We start from the raw sequence: 19936 nt of genomic DNA, 5'->3' as shown, positions 1-19936 counted from the left end.
GTGCAGTGGATAGAGCACTAGCCCTGGAGTCAGGAGGACCTGAGTTCAAATCCGGCCTCAGACACATGACACACCAGACACACTAGCTGTGTGACCATGGGCAAGTCACTTAACCCCGATTGCCTTGCAAAAAAAGAAGAGAAAAGAAGAGAAAAGAAAAGAAGAAAAGAAAAGAAAAAGAAATACCACAAGGAAGACTCCACAGGATTCTCCAAAGGAGAAACCAAAATATAAGATGGCTAGATATATCATAAGTAAATTGCAAAGCTATAAAGATAAGGAAAAAAATATTGCCAGCTATAAGAAGCAAAGAAATGACTCGCCCCGAACTACAATTAGGACCACAGAAGACTTTTTGAACAGGACGAGGGAGGGTTACAGCAATGGAAAGAAAACCTTTACAAAAATAAGAAGCATAAGCCATAATGTCCAAATTATCTCTCCATCCAACTCTATACTCTATGAAGGCAGAAGAGGATTATTTGAGAAGCAAAGAGACTTTGAAAAGTTGACACTTTGAGGAACTCCTAAAAGAACAAACAAGTGCATTGGCCAATTCACAAAAAAAGTTTCATAAGAATATTTCAGAGAAGCACAAAGGGGAAAAAACAAGGGTAGAAAAGGAAGAGAAATCTGAAATTGACACTCCTATCTTTGACAGAGGGGAAGTTCAAGTTCAAATGACCTAGATGGTTATTTGTGAAAAACAGAGGGACTTTGTTTAAAGTAGTTCTATCATGCTTGGATTAATACTAGAAACAGCAAGGGGAAAGGTGTGTGTCCACTTCACGAAGACTTTCTCGCATTCCCCACCACAGAGTGGAGGTGGCAGTGGGTTCTTGTTGGCCATGGCAGTGGAGCTAAGTCTGAGCTGGCTCTACCATGCCAGACATGGTTCAGGTAACAGTCCTAGCAACAGCCCAAGAGAGGCCCATCTCCAGCAAGTTGGGACCACTTGGTCATAAATTATTTTTTGGCCAGGACAGTCCATAACAACAACAATAATAGTATTTACATAGTGATTTATGGCTTGCAAAACACTTTACGATCTCATTTGTTCCCCACGATAACCTGGGGAGGTAGGTGTTATTGTTATCCTCATTTTACAGATGAGGAAACTAAGGCAAACAACAGTTAAGTGACTTACCCAGAGTCATACAGCTAGTCAGTATCTGAGGCTGGATTTGAATTCATCCTGTCTCCTCCAACAACTGCTCCCTCTGCCATCCCTACTCTTTCACTTATTTTCATTCTCCCGGTCTGCTGGCTCATTTCCTACTGCCCACATACATGTCCATGTCTTCTCTATTCTGAAAAAACCCTCACCTGAGCCTTCTAAACCAGCTATCATCTTAAATCTCTTCTGCCATGGGCAGCTAGGTGGCACAGTGCATAGAGCACTGGCCCTGGAGTCAGAAGGACCTGAGTTCACATCCGACCTCAGACCAAACACTTGATACTTACTAGCTGTGTGACCCTGAGCAAGTCACTTAACCCCAATTGCCTTGTAAACCTCCACCCCCCCAAAAAAAAATCTCTTCTGCCTTTTGTAGCTAAACTTCTCATAAAAGCTGTCTGCACTAGGTGCCTCAATTTTCTCTCTCTACTCCCTTCTTAACCTCGTCATTCCACTGAAACTGCTCCCTCCAAAGTCATCAAGGATGTCTTAGTCACCAAATCCAATGGCCTCTTCTCTATCCTCATTCTCCTTGACCTCTCCACAGCCTTTGTTACTTTTGATCACCTTCTTCTCTTCCACCAATCAGACCACCTTCTCTGCCTCCTATGCTGGATCCTCCTTCAGGTCACACTCTCTAACCACTGGTGTCCCTATCCAGGTTCTATCCTGGTTCCTCCTCTCTTCTCCCAATACACTACTTCGTGGTGATCTTATCATCTCCCAGGAGCTTTTAATGACCGTCTCTATGCAGATGATTCTCACCCTACCGGTCCTGCTGACTACCAATCTCACATCTCCAACTGCCTTTCAGACATCTTGAACTCAACATGTCTAAAATTGAACTCTTTCCCTCTAAATCTTCTCCCCTCCTACTTCTTCTGTATTACTGTTGAGAGCACCATCATCTTCTCAGTCCCTCAGGCTCCCAACCTAGGAGTCATCCAGTACCTCTCTGTCTCTGACTCTGTGTGTGTGTGTGTGTATGTGTACATTACATATATATATATATATAAAATTACCTCCCATATCCAAGCTGTTGCCAAGGTCTGTCAATGTCACCTCTGCAACATCTCTTAAATATGCCCCCTTCTGTCTTGAGACTCTGCCACTCCTCTGGTGTGGGCCCTCAATCACCTCACACCTGGACTATTTCAATAGTTCCTGGTGGGTCTGCCTGTCTCAAGTCTCTTCCTACACCAATCCATCCACTATTCATTCAGATACCAAAGGGATTTTCCTAAAGTGCAGATCTTATCATGTAATCCATTAGACCCTACTCCAGTGGCTCCCTATTGCCTCCAGGAACAAATACAAAATATTGTTTGGCCCTCAGACCCAGCCTCCTCCTACCTTTCCAGTCTCCTTATACCCTACCACCTACCACATGATCTTCCATCCAAGTGACACTCACTTCCTGGCTGTCCCACCAAAAAACCCTCCATCTCTTGGCAGCTCTGGACGTTTTTTCTGATTGTCCTTCATGCCCGGAGTGCTCACCCCTTTCATCTCCACCTACTTACCTCCCTGGCTTCCTTTAAGTTCCAACTAAAATCCTACCTTCTACAGGAAGCCTTCCTCAACCCCTCTGAATTCCAGTGCCTTCCTTCTCTTCATTATTTCCTCTTTAGCCTATATATAGTTTATCTGTACATAGTTGTTTGCATGTTCTCTCCCCTGTTAGATTATAAGCTCCTTGAGGTCAGGGACTGTCTTTTGCCTCCTTTAGTATCCCTGGGGCTGAGCACTGTGCCTGGCACATAGTAGACACTTAAAAAATGTTTACTGATTGACTGACTTCAAGACCAGCCTCAGGTGGAGAATGTAGATGCAGTCTCCCTCATTAGACTACAAACTTTGTGAAGGCAGCAATTATTTTTGCATTTGTTTTGTAATGTACAGCACAGTGCCAGGCACAAAGAAAGCTAGGTGGCACAGTGACTGGAGTCAGGAAGATCTGAGGTCAAACTCAGCCTCAGACACTTCCTAGCTGTGTGACCCTGATGAATCACTTAAGCTCTGTTTGCCTCGGTTTCCTCATCTGTACAATGGGGATGATATGACCTACACAAGGGTTGTTGTGAAGATCAAATTATATATATAATATTTGGAAAGCACTTAGCACATGCTTGGCACATGGTAGGCACTTAATAAATGCTTGATGGTTGATCTTATCAAGCATCTTGAAGGAGGGGACAGCTTCATTTTTTTCAGTTGTATCTCTAGTACCTAACACAGTGGCTTAACAAATGTTTGTTGATTAACTGATTCCTATGCCTGGTCTCTCCTGGAACACTCAAAACCCTTTAGAGACCCTGCCACTTAACACCATCAGGCAATAGTCCTCAGTGCCTTGCCAGGCACATAGTAGGTGCTTAATAAATGTTTGTTGATTGACTGATAGTACATAAAAATGGGCAAATACCCAAATTCATCATCTCAAAAGAAAAGGGATGGACTCAAATATTGTGTCTCATTGATATTTCCACTTCTTGGGCACTTACCAGGCGAGTGTTCACCACGGGAAAAAGCAATGCAAGCAGAGCCCCATTCAACATGTGCATTTGTAGCCTGAAAAAGAGAAATGGGCAAAAGTCTGTATTATACTCACAGTCTGCTATGAAACAGGAAATCATTCAGGTAGAAAGCCTATCCTAAGAAGTATGACCTGGGGAGGTCTGGGTGTGGACTTATGACTTGGGGGGATAATTTGCACAAGATGTATGCATGCCTTGTGGAAAGGGACACTTTCCAGGGGGCGCCATTAGCATCATCGATGTTCTCAATATTTCCCAAGAGCTGCCTGCAAATTATTTCTTTCAGTTACAACATTTCCTTACAAGATAAGGTATATGCTTCCTAATCAACTGCTCACACGCAGAGTCAAATCTGTATTAGTAATAGCAACATTTCTTGCTGAGAGGGAGGGGAAGGGGATGGTATCGAAAAGTATTCAGTTGCATCTGATTCCGTAACCCCATGGACCATATATAGTAAGCCAGGCCCTTCTCTTCTCCACTATCTGCCTTAAGCACTTGTTGTGAGGATCAAATGTTAACTTATTCAATCTTTACCACAACCCTGGGAGGTGTCCCCATTTTGCATATGAGGAAATTGAGGCAATTCAATTAGTTAAGTGACTCAGTCATTTATCTGACTTTATACACTTAGTAGCTAGCTGTGTAACCCTGGGAAAGTGGGCCTCTATTTCCTCATTTGCAAAATGAAGGGTTTGACTTTAATAACCTCTGAGGTCCTTTCCAGCTCAAAATTTCTGATCTGAAGACTCCTCTAAGCTCATACAAGTAATACATGTCTGAGGGAAGATTTGAACTCTGGTTTTCCTGACTCCAAGTCCAGCTCTCTACTCACTCCACCACCTAAAAGGGAAGGTCAAGAATAGCTGCTGTAGGGGCAGCTAGGTGGTGCAGTGGATACAGCACCAGCCCTGGCTTCAGGAGGACCTGAGTTCAGATCTGGCCTCAGACACATAACACTTACTAGATGTGTGACCCTGGTCAAGTCACTTAACCCCACTGCCTAACCAAAAAACAAAACAAAACAAAAAAAGAATAGCTGCTGTAGAGTAATAGAGTGAAGCAGGGAATGGCTAAAAAAATTGCCTTGCAGCAGTGAGGGCCCAATGCATATAGAGAGAGTTTGCAAAGTGTTGTGATTTCATTCTGATCCTCCATCTGTAGATAGAGAAATGGCATGGCAAAGCTTATTATTATTGCCATTATTTAGCTCTGTTAGAGTAGGCAGCTAGGTGTCATAGTGGATAGAGCGCTGGGCCTGGAGTCAGGAAGATTTCTCTTCCTGAGTTCAAATCTAGATCTGGCCTCAGATACTTACTAGCTGTGTGACCCTGGGCAAGTCATTTCACCCTGTTTGCCTCAGTTTCCTCATCTATAAAAGGAGCTGGAGAAGGAAATGCCAAACCACTCCAGTATCTTTGTCAAGAAAACCCCAACCAGGGTCATAGGGAGTAGGACATGACTGAAAAAACAACAGCCTCATTAGAATCTGGCTTCTTACATGCAATCAGATATATTACATATCAAGTCCTATTCACAACCATCACTACATATAGTAAAAGACAGATATATTCTGGTTAGCCTGTGATGCCCAACATTTGCTCCATACTAAAAGACAATGACTGGGAAGCCCCTGGCAGTGTGGTATAATGAGATCAGCACTAGATTTGGAGCTAAACTTTCAAGTTCAGAGTCTGACCTTTACAATCTAGGTGATTTTGATCAGGTTCCTCATCTGTAAAATGGGGGCAATAATTGTACTACTGATCTCATACAGGTTTGTACTGAGGAAACTGCTTTGGGAGAAACCTGGGAACAATTTTAAGGGGCTTCCGTATCTCCCATCCAAGACAAATCACACTCACTGCTAGGGGTGAAATGATTGGGTTTATTCCTAGTTACCTCCTGGGGCAAAGGTGGGCTGGGTGATCCTGTATCACATGCAAGGGTGTCTGTCTCATCATGACCTCTAGACCAGTGCTTGCTTCTTAAACCGGGGGTCGCGACATGGTTTAAGAAGCGCTGATAGGGGTGAAGGGTGGAAAAAGTTTAAGAAGCCCTGCTCTAGACAACACTAGGGACACTACAAAGCAGATCCCCTGGCGCTGAGACAAACGGGGATTTCCCCTCATGCTGATTAGAGATGCTATCTTTCTACAGGTAGCATAGCAAATAGAGGGTTAGACATGAAGTTAAGAGGGAAACATCCTTTATTATCTCCCCTCTGAAGTCATAATTGATCAAAGTCACAGAATCACAGAATGTGAGAGTTGGAAGGGACCTCAGTGGCCACCAGATTCAATCTTTACCTGAAAGGAATCAACCCCTCCCCCCCCCCCATAATATACTTAACAAGTAATCTGCTTAAAGACCTCCAAGGCTAAGAAACCTAACACAAAGGTTAAAGCAGCCCATTTCACTTTTAGACAGCTCTGATTCTTAAGTTTTTCCTACTCTCAAGCCTAAATTTGCACAACCTCTCCCCATTGCTCCTGGTTCTGCCTTCTGGGGACAAAAAGCGCAAGCCCAATCTTTCTTTCCCATGATAGCCCTTCAAATATCTGAAGACATTGCTGTCATGTCCACCCCCACTCCCCATCCCCCACTTCCCACTCCACCAGAGTCTTTTCCGCTCCAGGAATCCCCAGTTCCTTCAACTGATCCTCATCAGACATGGAATTGTGAAATTGATTTCCTTGACCCCAGTCTAAAACTTTACATTTATAGCCCTACTGAATTCCAATCTTATTAGGTTCAGCCCCAAACTCTAACTCTTTATGAAGTCTTTGGCAGTCTGGTGAAGCCTATAGACCCCTGTCAGGAAAATATTTCTAAATAACTGAAGAAAATGATAAAGTTCAGTTAAAGATTAGTGACTATAAAGATGTAATTTTTTTCATCCAAGTTTATGGACCACTTGAAGTTTATTAATAGATCCTTTGGGGGGGGGATGTATGTGTGTCTATAAACTCCCCCCCCCAAAGCTGTCAAGATCTTTTAAAATCCTGACTGTCATGAATTACATTTGATATCCCTCCCAACCTTGTGTTATCTGCAGATTTGATGAGCTTGCCTTCTATAGCTTTATCCAGGTCACTAAGGAAAATGTTTAACAGCTGAGGGCCAAGCACAAATTCCTAAAGCATTCCACCAGAGACCTCCTGTCAAGTTGATACCAAACCATTCCACGAGTACTCTTCCAACTGGTTTAGATCCTACCAATTGTACCATTATCTACGTCTCTCCAACTCTCCCACATGAAGAGCATGGGACACTTTATTAAGCCCTTTGCTAAAAATTCACCTAGACTACATCTATAGCATTCCCTGGACTTCTAATTTGATGTAAAAATGGCAAAATCAGGTTTTGATGAAGTCATGCTGGCTCTTTGTAATTAAGATTTTCTTTTCTAGATGTTCATTAAATATCTCCAATAATACATTCTAAAAAATTTCCAGGAATTAAACTTATACTCTCTGGCCTATGGTTTGAAGGCTCTCTTTGCTACCCTTTTTCAGACAACAGGATGCCATTTGCCCTTTTCCCATCTTACAGTACCTCTTCTGCTTTCCACATGGCTTGGCCATCCCATCTGTCAAGTCTATGAGGACCTAAGGATGTCATTCATCTGGGGGAGGGGTCTAGAATTCATTAAGGGCACCTAGATGCTCCTTTCCCATCTCCTTAATTATCTTGGGTATCAGTTTCCTGTTAGCAATTTTTGTACAGTCAATTCCAACGCACAGATCAGTCTTTTTGGCAGAGAAAACAGAAACAAAAGAGTCAAGCAGCTCTGTCTTCTCTCTCTGTTGTCAACTGTCATTGCCCCATTCAACAGAAGCACAGGATAACGTTGGGTGATAACAGATAAGCCAAGTGGCTCCATTCCTATTTTGGGCCACTTTTTGATCCTTCTCCTTCATTTTTCTTTTTATATGGACTTAGCTTGTGCATAACCTCTTCTGATTTTGCTTTTTCTTACCTTGTATTATCTCACAAAGTTTGCTTCAGATTTTTTTTTCCTATCCTACAAATTTGTTGGTTTTAATTGCATTCTAAAAATTCACTATAATAATTTATTTAGCAATTTCCTTGTTGTTGGTCATTTCATTTGACTCCAGTCTTTTGTTGTTTCTATGATATTGCTGCTATGAAAATCTCTGACAAGCTTGTTTGTTTGCTTTTAATGAAACTTTGGTAAATATTCCCAATGATGGAATTATTGGGTCAAAGGGTATGATTATTTTTGAAATTCTTCCTGCTCTCTGCCAGAATGCTCTTTAAGAAACATTCTACAAGTTTATAGCAGTAATGAATTAGTGTACCTGTTTCTTCACAGCCCCACCAGCATCAAGTCATACTGCTTTTAACTGTAACTTCAAGAGATAGGTACAGTTTTGTGACTTTTCTTGCTTGGCATATGGTAAACACTTAATAAATGCTTGTTCTTTGTTGATAGTTTGGGTATGGAGTGTAAGGGTCACCAGGAGCTCTTTCTCACCGTGGTGCTAGCTAGGCTCAGCTCAGGTTTAGAGGCACAGACTGAGGAGTCTGCCTTCGTAACCAAGCCAAATCTCTGTCCCTCCCTAACCCCACCAACCAGGCCAAAGCCCTAGGGCAGCCTGGCCTCAGTGGAGAAAGCAATGGCCCCAGGGGCAGTGAGGCCCTGGAGTCAGGAGGACCTGAGTTCAAATCCAGTCTCAGATACATAACACTCACTAGCTCAGTGACTTTACTAGCAAGTCACTTAACCCCAACTGCCCTCACCAAAAAAAAAAAAAGAAGAAAGGAATGGCCCCTCTGTTCCACACTGACCAATGCCTGTGAAGTTCCAGCCACTTTGCCCTATCCCAGCCAAGAGTGTCCCAGGGTTTCACCCCTTAGCCCTACCCCACCGAATCGGGCCCCAGCCAGGATTCCCCTCTGCACTGATTAGAGCCTCCCTCCACAGTCACAGTCAGGCTAGAAGGGATAACTGAGCAGTAAAACTGTTGCTGATTTTTAGAAGTACATAGGCAAGAGCTGACCACGATAGGCTGTGCACTACATCATGGGAAGAAGGGTAGTGCCCACACTGATGAGATCACAGGTTCATTGGAATACTTTTATTAAAATGATTTATGATATTTATAGTTTTGTTCATGTTGATCCATTCTTACATTCCTGGCATAAATCCCAAGTGGCCATAATGAATAATTTAATATAATGCTGTAGTCTCTTAGATACCATCTTCTATCATATTTTTGCAGCAATATTTGTGATACTCATTTAATGTCTTCTTTGGCTACTTTATTTCTCTCGGACTGAGCAGCACCTTTTCTCTATTTCTGTGACCACTTTATGTGGCATACCAGTTATTTATTGTTGAAATGCTGGAGAGAATTTGCTTTTATGTCCATCTGGATTGGGGAATTTTTTTTTTTTTGCTTTGAGAGTTCATTCACAGCTTGCTTGATGTCTCTAAGCAGGTGGTTTAGGGTCTCTATTTCCTGTTTGTTAATCTGGGCCTTTTCTATTTGTATTAGTATTTGTCAATTTCATTTATGTTTTCTTGTGGGGAGATACAGTTGGGGATCTAGTAGTTTCTGATATCTTTATTTCCTCTCCATTCCTCATGAATTCTCCCTTCTCATTTTTCTGTTCGGGTAATTTGTTGTTCCTCTGGTTTTAATTTTAGCAAATTACTCTATGCAGGTCACAACAACATTCTCCTTGCTCTCCATACTTCCCAGAAATAAGACCAGCAGCCCTCTGTCCCTGCTGGTAGCTCCCATGTGCCAAAAATAACTTCATCATCATAATACTAGCTAGCATTCATATGGTGCTTTAAAGTTTGAAAAGCAATTCACCAAAGTAGGTCTTATTTGATCTTCATAACAACAACCCTGGGAGGTAGGTGCTATTAGTATCCCTGTTTCACAAATGGGGAAACTGAGGCTGAGAGAGGTTAGGTGACTTACCTGGGGTCATATAGCAAGTTGTTGTTTAGTGATTAGTCCTGCTTCCATTTGGGTTTTTCTTGGCTAAGATACTGAAGTGGTTAGCCATTTCCTTGTCCAGCTCATTTTACAGTTGAGAAAACTGAGGCAAACCAGGTAAAGTGACTTGCCCAGGGTCACACAGCTAGTAAATGTCTGAGGTCAGATTAGAATTCAGGTCTTCTCACTCCAGGCCCCGCACACTCTCCACTGAGCCACCTAACTGTAAGTAGGTGTGTGTAAGGCATATATAGCAAGGCAAGTAGGCATGTCTAACAGTCATCACCAAGCTGCCCCACTTTTGCTACTATTCATCCACTCTCTCTTAGCTATACATTATTATAAATTTATTTGTGAATGAGTGTAACTGAGGATCCTACCAATCTCTTCTCTGTGCTTGGCTAAAAAGTGTACAAAAGAGCCCTTTGCCAAGTTTTTACTCTATTTACATAAAACCAGATGTAGGGAAGAATTCCTCACTATTAAAAATTCAACTCTAGGTTGACTCATCTTAAAATCATCCTTTGTGAAGAGACTTATATAACACATCCAGCCAAGGAAAAGGAGGAATGACAGCAGAAAGAAATTAAGAAACATTACCATCAATGCCCTAGATCCCCATAGATTCCTTTGGAATGTCCTACTTAATAGCAGAGTGAGTAATCCTCAATTCGACAAACATTTACAAGGTATTGTTAAGGTATGGGGCAGCTAGGTGGCGCTGTAGCGGATTGCATATAGGGCCTAGAGTCAGCAAGACGAGTTCAAATCTGGTCTCAGACACTTACTAGCTGTGTGACCCTGGGCAAGTCACTTCACCCAGTTTGCCTCAGTTTCCTCATCTATAAAATGAAATGGAGAAGGAAAGAGCAAACCACTCCAGTATCTTTACCAAGAAAAATCCAAATGGGGTCACGAAGAGCCAGACACAATTGAAATGATTGTGCAACAACAGCAACATCTTTAAGGTCCGTAATACTGGGGAGACAAAGACAAAAAGGAAACAGTACTTGCTCGCCTTCAAGGAGCTTATATTCTATGGAAAGGATACAATATCAATGGAGTATATGCAAAGGAATTTGGAGAGGAAAAGAGTGCTAATGATGTAGGAGATAGTATCTGAGCTATAAGCTGTCTGTAAGATGGAGGTGAGGAGGGAATAACAAAGAAGCCAGAGATAAAAGGTTCATATACAGAGAACAGGTATCTTGGATTGGGATGGACAGCATATAAAGGGAGTAGAATGAATTCAAATAGCAAAGGTCAGTTGGAGCCAAACTGTGAGAGACTTTGAACGTCAAAGTGAGGATCTCTTCTTTTATTCTAGAGGCCATAGGGAGCCATTGAGGATGTTTTACTAGAGTGGTGTGGAATCAGGGCTCTAGGCTCGACTTATTTTGTTGTACTTCTAGACAGCTGAAAATCACTGCAAGGCACTCTGGGTGGGCTAGCTATCACTCCACTGAGGGATTATGAGACAATCTCTTTCCCATGGGAAATCTTGCTGTCTGGAGGCAGAACAATGCGGAAGCACCTGCCCGACTTGCAGTCATCAATTTATCTGCTAAAATGTTGTTTGGTCCCAGAATGTTCCCATCATAACTCAGTCTTTGTGCCCTATCAATGCAACTGTGCATACTTTTCCCTATCTTGTTTACTATCCTTGTTTTCATCTTTTGTTTCTTCAAAGACTACAAAAACATTTAGCCTTGCACAGTTTGGACAGTCTTTGCAACACTAAGGCTCTGTGTCTGAGTTTATGACATTTCCTCCCTCAGAGCTGCAAGTAATGAAGAACACCCTGGTTAAGCAGTCAGAGCAGAATACTGAGTTCATTTTTCAACACTGATAACATGGTTGGCTCTGGGCTTTAGGCAAATGACTTTGGCAGCTGTGTGGAGAATAGATTGGAGTGGGAAGAGGCTGGAGGCAGGGAGACCAATTAGGAGCCTATTGCAATAGTCCAGGAGAGAGGTGATGAGGCCCTGTACTAGGGTGGTGGCAGGGCACAGATGGGAGAGATATGAAGTAGGATTGAAAGCACACTAATGACTTGCCCCTCTCAGACTGCCTTCCATATATTCCACATCTTCTATGTACCTAGCTATGTACATGATAGGGCAGCTGGGTGGAACTACAGTAGATAGAGCATTGAGCCTGGAGTCATGAAAGACTTATCTTCCTGAGTTCAAATCTGGCCTCAGATACTTCCTAGCTATGTGACCCTGGGCAAGTCACTTCACCCTGTTTGCCTCAGTTTCCTCATCTGTAAAATGAGCTGGAGAAGGAAATGGCAAATCACTCCAGTATCTTTGCCAAGAAAACCCTAAATGGGGTCACAAAGAGTCAGACACAACTGAAAAATGATTGAACAATTATACGTATATATGATATCTCCCCCATTAGAACATGAGTTCCTTGAGGGCAGGGGCTGATTTTCACCTTTCTTTGCACTTAACATAGTGCCTGGCACATAGTAAGTGGTTAATAAATGCTTGTTGACTGTTAAGATTTAGCAATTGACTGGAGATGGGGTTGAGGGAAAGTGACAAGGAAGACTCCAAAGTCTTGAACCTGGGTAACTGGAAAGATGGTGGTACATCTAATAGAAACAGGCAAGTTTGGGGGAGGGGTGGGTGCGGGGAAAACAATGATGAGTTCTAGACTGGATGAGCTGATAGCATCACTGTATCTGGCCATGGCCAAAACATAGCTAGGGAATAATGTTCAATCTTGAGAAACCCATTTGAGGAAGGCCATTGATCTGATGTAGGAGGGGCAGAGAAGATCTGGAGGAGAGTAACCAGTATAGTAGAAGGCCTGGAATGCACACCATATGAATGGTGGTTGAAGGAATTCAAATCCTGACAAGTACATTCCAAGGTGAGAGGATGCCTTGGAAACTGGCTGACTCTGTTATTTTACAATTACAAGTCTTTAACATCTATCACTAAAAAGTTCCTTTGCCCTGGGAAAATGGGAGTAGAGCTCCTTATTTGACTGCCAGAAGAATGAAGGTCTGTGCAGCAGCTCTTAGATTTTATGGCTTCCCGAGGCTGTCAAGCAGCAAGAGGAAGAAGAGAAACAGAAGGCACACACAGTGAAAGGAATACTAGCCTTGGAATCAGGAGAGAATTAGTTTTGATTCCTGCCTTGGACACTTATCCTGTCACAACACTCAGCCTTTGTTTCCTCATGTATAAAATGGGGCTAATGATATCCATAATATTTATCTCAGGGAGTTGTTGTGATGCTCAACGGAGATAATGTAAGAAAAATACTTTGCAAATCTTAAGGTGTTCTACATATTGTTATTTGTTATTTGTAAAGTTGTTGTTATTTGTAAAGTTGACCCAAGAGTGGGTACCCCAAATATACCTCACCTCCCTCTATCACCACCCCTGTCCCAGGATTGCCCTGGCTATCAGGAAAGACCAGGGATTCCCTGCTGGCCCCTTTCCACCTCTTTATCATAAAGTGGCAATCCTATTTATATTACCTTAGCTCCCATAAAGTGTGTGAAAATCCCCTGCCATAGGGCTCCACTCAGAACTTCTGGGCTTCTGAGTTGTAGGCGATTTAGGTCAAAGTCCCTTTCCCTGGCCATGACTCTCCAATCCCTCATGCCCATCCATGTCTACTCCAATCCTTCAATATTCCCATTCAACTCTTCCCTAGCCTTCTACTGTGCCCTCTGGGACCCCTGTTACATTATTAACAAACTGTCCTTCATATTAAACCTATGCCCTGCCCCTGGAAATTATTCAAAAGATTATAGATCCAATCCAGAGTTGGAAAGGATCCCACAGATAATAGCTATAGAGCTGGAGGGGACTTGAGAGGCCAATGCTCCAAAGGCTGCATGATACACTTTTCAGTTTCATCTCCATCATTAACATTTCCATCATCTCTTTCTTAGGTCCAGATAATCGACAAAACAATCAACCACGCCCTGTTTTATATAATGTTTGCCAATGTATGGGGTGTAAATGCTGACATTAAAAATTTAACAATGGCCTCTTACATGAGCTGTCTCCAGCACACCCCTAAATATTACACCATTAATCAGTTACTTATGGCGAAAAATGAGAACATGAACTCCATCTGCCCCCTTCTCTAATGCCTAAGGCAAAATAGCAATAGGAGAGAGATTCAGCTACAGCTTTCCAAGCCAACTCTGAGCTTTTATCTAACTATACAATTAGTTTCTTTGCTAATTCTTAGGGTTTTCTAAGTAAATCATCACATCATAAGCAAGTTTCACCATACTTGAAAAGTGACCTTTGAGGACAGAGTTACCACAAAGATGCTGTTCTTGTGCAAAGATAGCTGATTCAATTCTGTTCAACATACTGAGTGTAAGACTTGGTTCAAGGTGTTTACAATCTACATAGAGAGATAATACTTGCCTAAAGATTTCCAAATTAACACCTGGCTCTTAATGACTTGAGAGTCAGTGAGGTGCAATACTGCTCTGAAAGTCAACAGGCGTGGAATCTAATCCCATGCTTGCCATCAATGAGTTATATAAGCTGGTGCCTCAGTTTCCTCACCTGTAAAGTGAAGAAGTAGAACTAGGTAGCTTCTAAGGTCCAATGTAGCTCAAAAGATAGTCGACCTAACATATAAAAGAATTGCCTCTTAACCTTAACTCAGTTTGGCCAGCATTTATTAAGTAACTACTCTCCGTAAGGTACCATCCTAGTCACTGGACAAAGATGAGAATCAGTCCTTGCCTTTAAGGACCTTGCATTCCATTGGGAGATATAGTCATACAGATTGAGTAAATATGATCTAATTTGAGGAGGAAAAAGGCACTTACAGCTAGAAAGGTTGGGCAAATTTGGTACAGTAGGAAAAGTACTAGCTCTGGAGTTAGAAGACCCAGGTTTAAATCCTACCTCTGATGCAGATCACCTAACACTTACTAGCTATATGACCTTGGGCAAGTCAGTCCACTTCCCTAAACCTTGGTTTCCTCTTTTGAAAACTCAGGGGGTTAGACTGGATGCCTCTGAGGCCCTTTCAGCTCCAGAGGCAGGATCCTTTAGAAGGGCCTCACCCAAAGCACGAAGGGATGGGTGAGGGGAGGTGGGAGAGGAGAGAGTGGGAGGAACTAATATTTCTGCTGAGGGTGTTACTGACTTTCCAGACTCCAAACTTCCCTTTAGTTCCTCCCACTCTCTCCTCTTCCACCTCCTATGAGTAGCCAAGTGATGCCAATTCTGCCTCCACGGTATCTTTAACAGTAGGCCATTCTTATGCAGCGACTACCCTAGCTAACCACCATACTCATCATTTCTCCCCTGGAGAATAGCCTTCTAACTGGACACCCTGCCTCCAATCTCTCCTCTCTGCACCATCCTTCACGTAGTTGCCAAAATAATCATTCTCATGCATAGTACCTTAAACTTCTGCTCAAAAGTCTTCAATGGCTCCCCACTACCTCATCATGGCCTTTTCCTTCCTTCCTTCTTTCTTTCCTTCCTTCTGTCCTTCCTTCTTTCTTTCTTTTTAGAGACAATCAGGGTTAAGCAACTTGTCCAGAGTCATACAACTAGAAATGTCTAAGGCCAGATTTGAACTTAGGACCTTCTGACTTCAGGGCCAGGGCTCTATCCACTGTGTCACCTAGTTGCCCCAGCATGGCCTTTTCAAGTCCTGCTACAAACTGACTCCATCTCACCTCGCCAGTCTTCCTTCATGGACTGTCCTCCAACCTATATTGCCCTCTCTTCTCTGTGCTATGGTGTCCACCAGGCCACAGACCTGACATATACTACCTCCTAATTTCTACCTTTGGAAACTCTTTTCTTTCCCTTTAAAGCCCAGCTCAGGGGTCACGTCCTCCATATAATTTTTTCCTTATTTCCCCTTCCACCTACCCCCTTTCCCCAACCAAAAGTGAAGTCTCTCTCCCTGACTATTCCAGGCCACTTATCTGCTTCCTGTTCCCTTATTCATATCTGCCTTGGATTCTAAGATATTTGTCAATGTGCCTCACCTTGCCCTACCAGACTATAAGTCAATCTGCCATAAACACTGGAGAATAAGAAGACTATGGAAGAATTTGTATCACTTGCATTTCTTGGTTTCACAGATGGCTCTGGCCAAAGAAGGCACAGGTCTTGGAGTTAGAGGTCTCTGAATTCAAAAGGCAGCAGTAATCTGCTGCCTGGAGCACACTCAAAAATCCTCTACCATCAGATGATCTGCCAAAGCTCTGTTGGCAGAACCCTCAAGAACTCCAGGCCACCCACACACCCCAACAAGCACTGGGGAAGGGCTTTGTGGAGGTAAAAGTGGGCAAGGAGAATCGTTTCATCCCAGGTCCCATGTCTTATACCCATGTCACCACAGGGCACCCCTGCCTGTAAAGAAGGGCCTCAAGATAGGCATCTTCTTCTAGGTAAGAATAAGTCAGGTTTCCTCCTGAAGTTTCCAGATCTCTCTATGACCTCGCAATGGGTGCGGACATTGGGGTTCACCTGGTACAAACCAAACAGCCAATCCTTGTTCTATCACTTGTACCTACTAGGAGGAGCAGGAGTCCGTGGTGTACCATATCCAACTAGATGACAAACAAGATGGTGGGCATCACTCCCACTCCAATAGAGTAAATACCAATGCTTTCCTCTTTCTTTTCCACGCCACAATCATTTCTGGATATTCTCCCCTCCTTAACTTTCCTTCGTTATTAATCTTTTTTTTCTTTTTTTTTTTTTAGTGAGGCAATCAGGGTTAAGTGACTTGCCCAAGGTCACATTGCTAGTGTCAAGTGTCTGAGACCGGATTTGAACTCAGGTCTTCCTGGCTGGAGCCCTATCCACTGCGCCACCTAGCTGTCCCCTTAACCTTCCTTTGTAACAAGGAAAAACCAGTTAAACAAAACAAGTCAGCAGAGCAACCACGTGGGCCAACAATGCAATGCTCCACACCCACCTCTGCTAAGAGGAAGGAAGTATGTGCTTCTTCAGCCATTCTCTGGAACCAAGATTAGTCATTCCACTTGCTCAGGGTTCATCTACCTTTAGCAATGATCACATTACTGTATGTGCCATGACAATTGTACCAGTTTCTGTTTATTTTACTCTACCTAAATTTCTAGAACTCTTCTCATGCTTTAAAAATTTTTTGTATTTGTTCTTTCTTGACAGGCAGCATGGTGGAATGGATAAGGAGCTGGGCCCAGAATAGGGAATACCGGGTTCAATTTCTGTATCTGACATATATTGGCTGTGTAACTCTAGGCAAGTCACTTAACTTCTCAATGCTCTAGGCTAGGGGTCAGCAAACTATAGACCAAAGGTCCAATCCAGCCTGCCCATGAACGGTTCTCACGTTTTTAAATATAATAACTGTAAATTTTTATTTTTTAAATTTAATTTAAATTATGATTTAATTTTGTTATAATTTAATTATATAATAATTATGTTAATATAATTTCATTGTTAACTTTTATTTAAATGAAATAAATATAAATTTTTATTTTAGAATGCAATAAATATAATTTTTTAAAAATGTAATAAATGCAAAAAAAACCCCATTCTTGGCTCATGTGCAAAACTGGTGGCAGGCCATAGTTTGCTGACCCTTGCTCTAGGCAACTAAGTATAAGTTACAGGAAAGGCACCAACCTTCATTGGTAGAGGGGTTTCCTTATCTGGGAGTTACACATATAAATGAAATCATAGGTCCCATACCCCATATCAGCCAGTCAATAAACATTTATTTAGCACCTACTATGTGTCAGGTCTTGTGTTAACTGCCAGAGATACAAAGAAAGTAAAAGACCAGTTCCTGCCCTCAAGGAGCCCACAGCTGAATCTAGGAAACAACATAAAAATAACTACATACAAATGGCAGCTAGGTGGCGCTGCAGTCGATAGAGTGCCAGGCCTGAAGTCAGGAAGACTCATCTTCTAGAGTTCAAATCTAGCCTCAGACACTTCCTAGCTGTGTGACCCTAGGTAAGTCACTTCACCCTGTTTGTCTCAGTTTCCTCATCTGTAAAATGAGCAGGAGAAGGAAATGCCAAACACTCCAGTATCTTTGACAAGAAAACGTGAAATGGGGTCACGAAGAGTCAGATACAATTGAAAAACAACTGAACAATACCATACAAAGAAGATATACACAGGATACATTGGGGAGAGTCTCACAGGGAAAGCACTAATGTGAAGGGGGATTGGGCAAGGCTTCTGGCAGAAGGTGGGAATTTTGGCTGGGACTTGAAGGAATACAGGAAAACCAGAAGGCAGAGATGAGGGAAAGCATTCCAGGCACAGAGGGCAGCCAGAGAAAATGCCTGGAGTGGGGAGATGGGAGTGTCTTGTACAGCAAAGAGACCAGTATCACTGGATCCTGAAGTACATAAGGCTGAGGTCTAAGAAGTCTGGTAAGGTGGGGACAGGGGAAAAATGATCATGAAGTGTTTCAAATGCCAAATAGAGGTTTTTATATTGATCCTGGAGGTGATAGGGAGCCACTGGATTTTATTGGGGGGAAGGGGACGGTGACACATGCTCAGATCCACACTTTAAGGAAGACTATATCCTGGAAAAACAGGCCAAATAGCATTCTCTGATACTCAGTCAGACCACAATTTGCTCAGCAGATACCTAAGCCTGACATGGGTGCTCATCCACTTGGTTTGTAATTTTAAGCTTTCAGAACAGGTATCACCCATGTCACTCCCATTTATACCTTCACATCTCAAAGCTAATACTCTGGAGTAATGGGGCTGGAAGAAGATCTAGGACCCGAAGAACTCTGGCCTGGCTATCAGCACTGTTTGTGTTAAGAGAAGAATGAGGTCTTTAAATCCCCAAAGCTTCCTACTTCTGGGTACCTGATTTCCAGGGTCTTTAGTCAGCAGACCCTGTGGGTCTCAGAGCCTGGCACAGCAGGTGTCTCATGGTAGGGCCTTGTCAGTCGGATGCAATCAAGAACCCCAGACCTCAGCCAGAGTCATTGGGGGAACTCTCTTCTGCCAACTAAAGCTGGACTGGGGGAGCCCCCCAAAGCCTCCACTTCTCCTGGACCCCACTAGGAGAGGAATAGACAAACACAGCTTAGCATGGAGAATGCTGCCTACAAAGTCCAAAGTCCAACAGATCATCTATTTCCTGCAGTGTCTGGGCCCAGTGCCAAGAGGATAGGCCAGGTCCTGCTTAGCTCAGATGAGATCTTGGTTGGCCAAGGCCAAAGGCCAGCTGAAGGAAGAGCAGGACAGGGACCTACAGGGCTATTTAATGAGCCAATGGGGCATGCTAGCATTAAAAGCACCAATCTAAGGGTCTCAAGATTGTTTTTTGAGATAATAAGTTTTATTTGCATTGTTCATTTGGCAAGGAGAACTAATAAGACTGAAAAAAAACACTGATCTCATGGAAAGAGAGTAGGTACAAAACAGATTTATAAAAACCTACATATCTTAATAAATATCAAGTGACCTTATACAACATTACATAAGGGACCTTATACAACATTACATTTTGTGTTGATTAAAGTACTCTAGTCATTGCTTAATCTATTACAAATTTGTTTCTTTTAATTATTCTACCTGATCACAATTTTAACCATATGATTTTTTTTCATAAAAAAGTCAAATAGGGAAAACTATCAAATGTGAAAAAGAATTGCTCCTCCATGAAATGGACAATTAGAAGAGAGAACAAAAGACAGAAACAACTGTGAAGTCTTACACCCTCACAAAGGCTTTGGAGCAGGGAGGTCTTTGAATGGCTGCCATGGAGGGTGGGTTCCTAGCCACCTGTCAATGCATTAAGAGTTCCTGAACCATTACCAGTCGTTCTGGTCGGATTCAGGTGCCCTGCATGAATCCTCCAATCCCAACTGGCAATCTGACAAAACATTTAGAATTAAAAAGTAGAGGGAAAGGGGGAGTGAGGCCCTGGGGACTGAAATTTCTTTCCATCCATTTAAAAACACCTCTAAGAGTGCAGCAGCAGAAAATAAGAGAAGCTTTTAGAATTTGTGCCCCCGCCAAACATCAAGGACTTGGGATGGGGTCATTCCACGCCTCTCAGGGACCCTCCCCGCCTCGAGCACTTGGCAAGGGGGAAGGATGAAAGAAAGAGGGGTGAATCTAAAACGAAGCCAAGAGCATAGACCTCCAGTGAGTACAATCTAAAAAGGTAATCCACCTGAATACGGGAACACGGGAGAATGGAAGAGTTAGACCTCTGGCCAAATTACCACAGTTTACTCCTTGAAAGGTT

The 19936-nt window shown here is 42.7% G+C and overlaps 1 protein-coding gene across 4 annotated transcripts in view; it reads right to left on the bottom strand.

The window, feature by feature from the left end:
- Positions 1-19936, bottom strand: part of TMEM164 (transmembrane protein 164) — a 129452-nt gene that overhangs the window by 23544 nt on the left and 85972 nt on the right. For all 4 annotated transcript variants that reach the window (XM_020967259.2, XM_020967255.2, XM_020967258.2 and 1 more), the window contains one exon: positions 3682-3748. In XM_020967259.2, coding sequence (XP_020822918.1) covers positions 3682-3748 — 67 coding nt within the window. The remainder of the gene's footprint in view (positions 1-3681; positions 3749-19936) is intronic.

The sequence above is a fragment of the Phascolarctos cinereus genome, unplaced genomic scaffold (genome assembly GCF_003287225.1).
Source record: "Phascolarctos cinereus isolate Bilbo 61053 unplaced genomic scaffold, phaCin_HiC Scaffold_8;HRSCAF=390, whole genome shotgun sequence".
Taxonomy (NCBI): domain Eukaryota; kingdom Metazoa; phylum Chordata; class Mammalia; order Diprotodontia; family Phascolarctidae; genus Phascolarctos; species Phascolarctos cinereus.
Note: the sequence above shows the minus strand (reverse complement) of the source record. Positions and strands in the feature narration are given on the sequence as shown.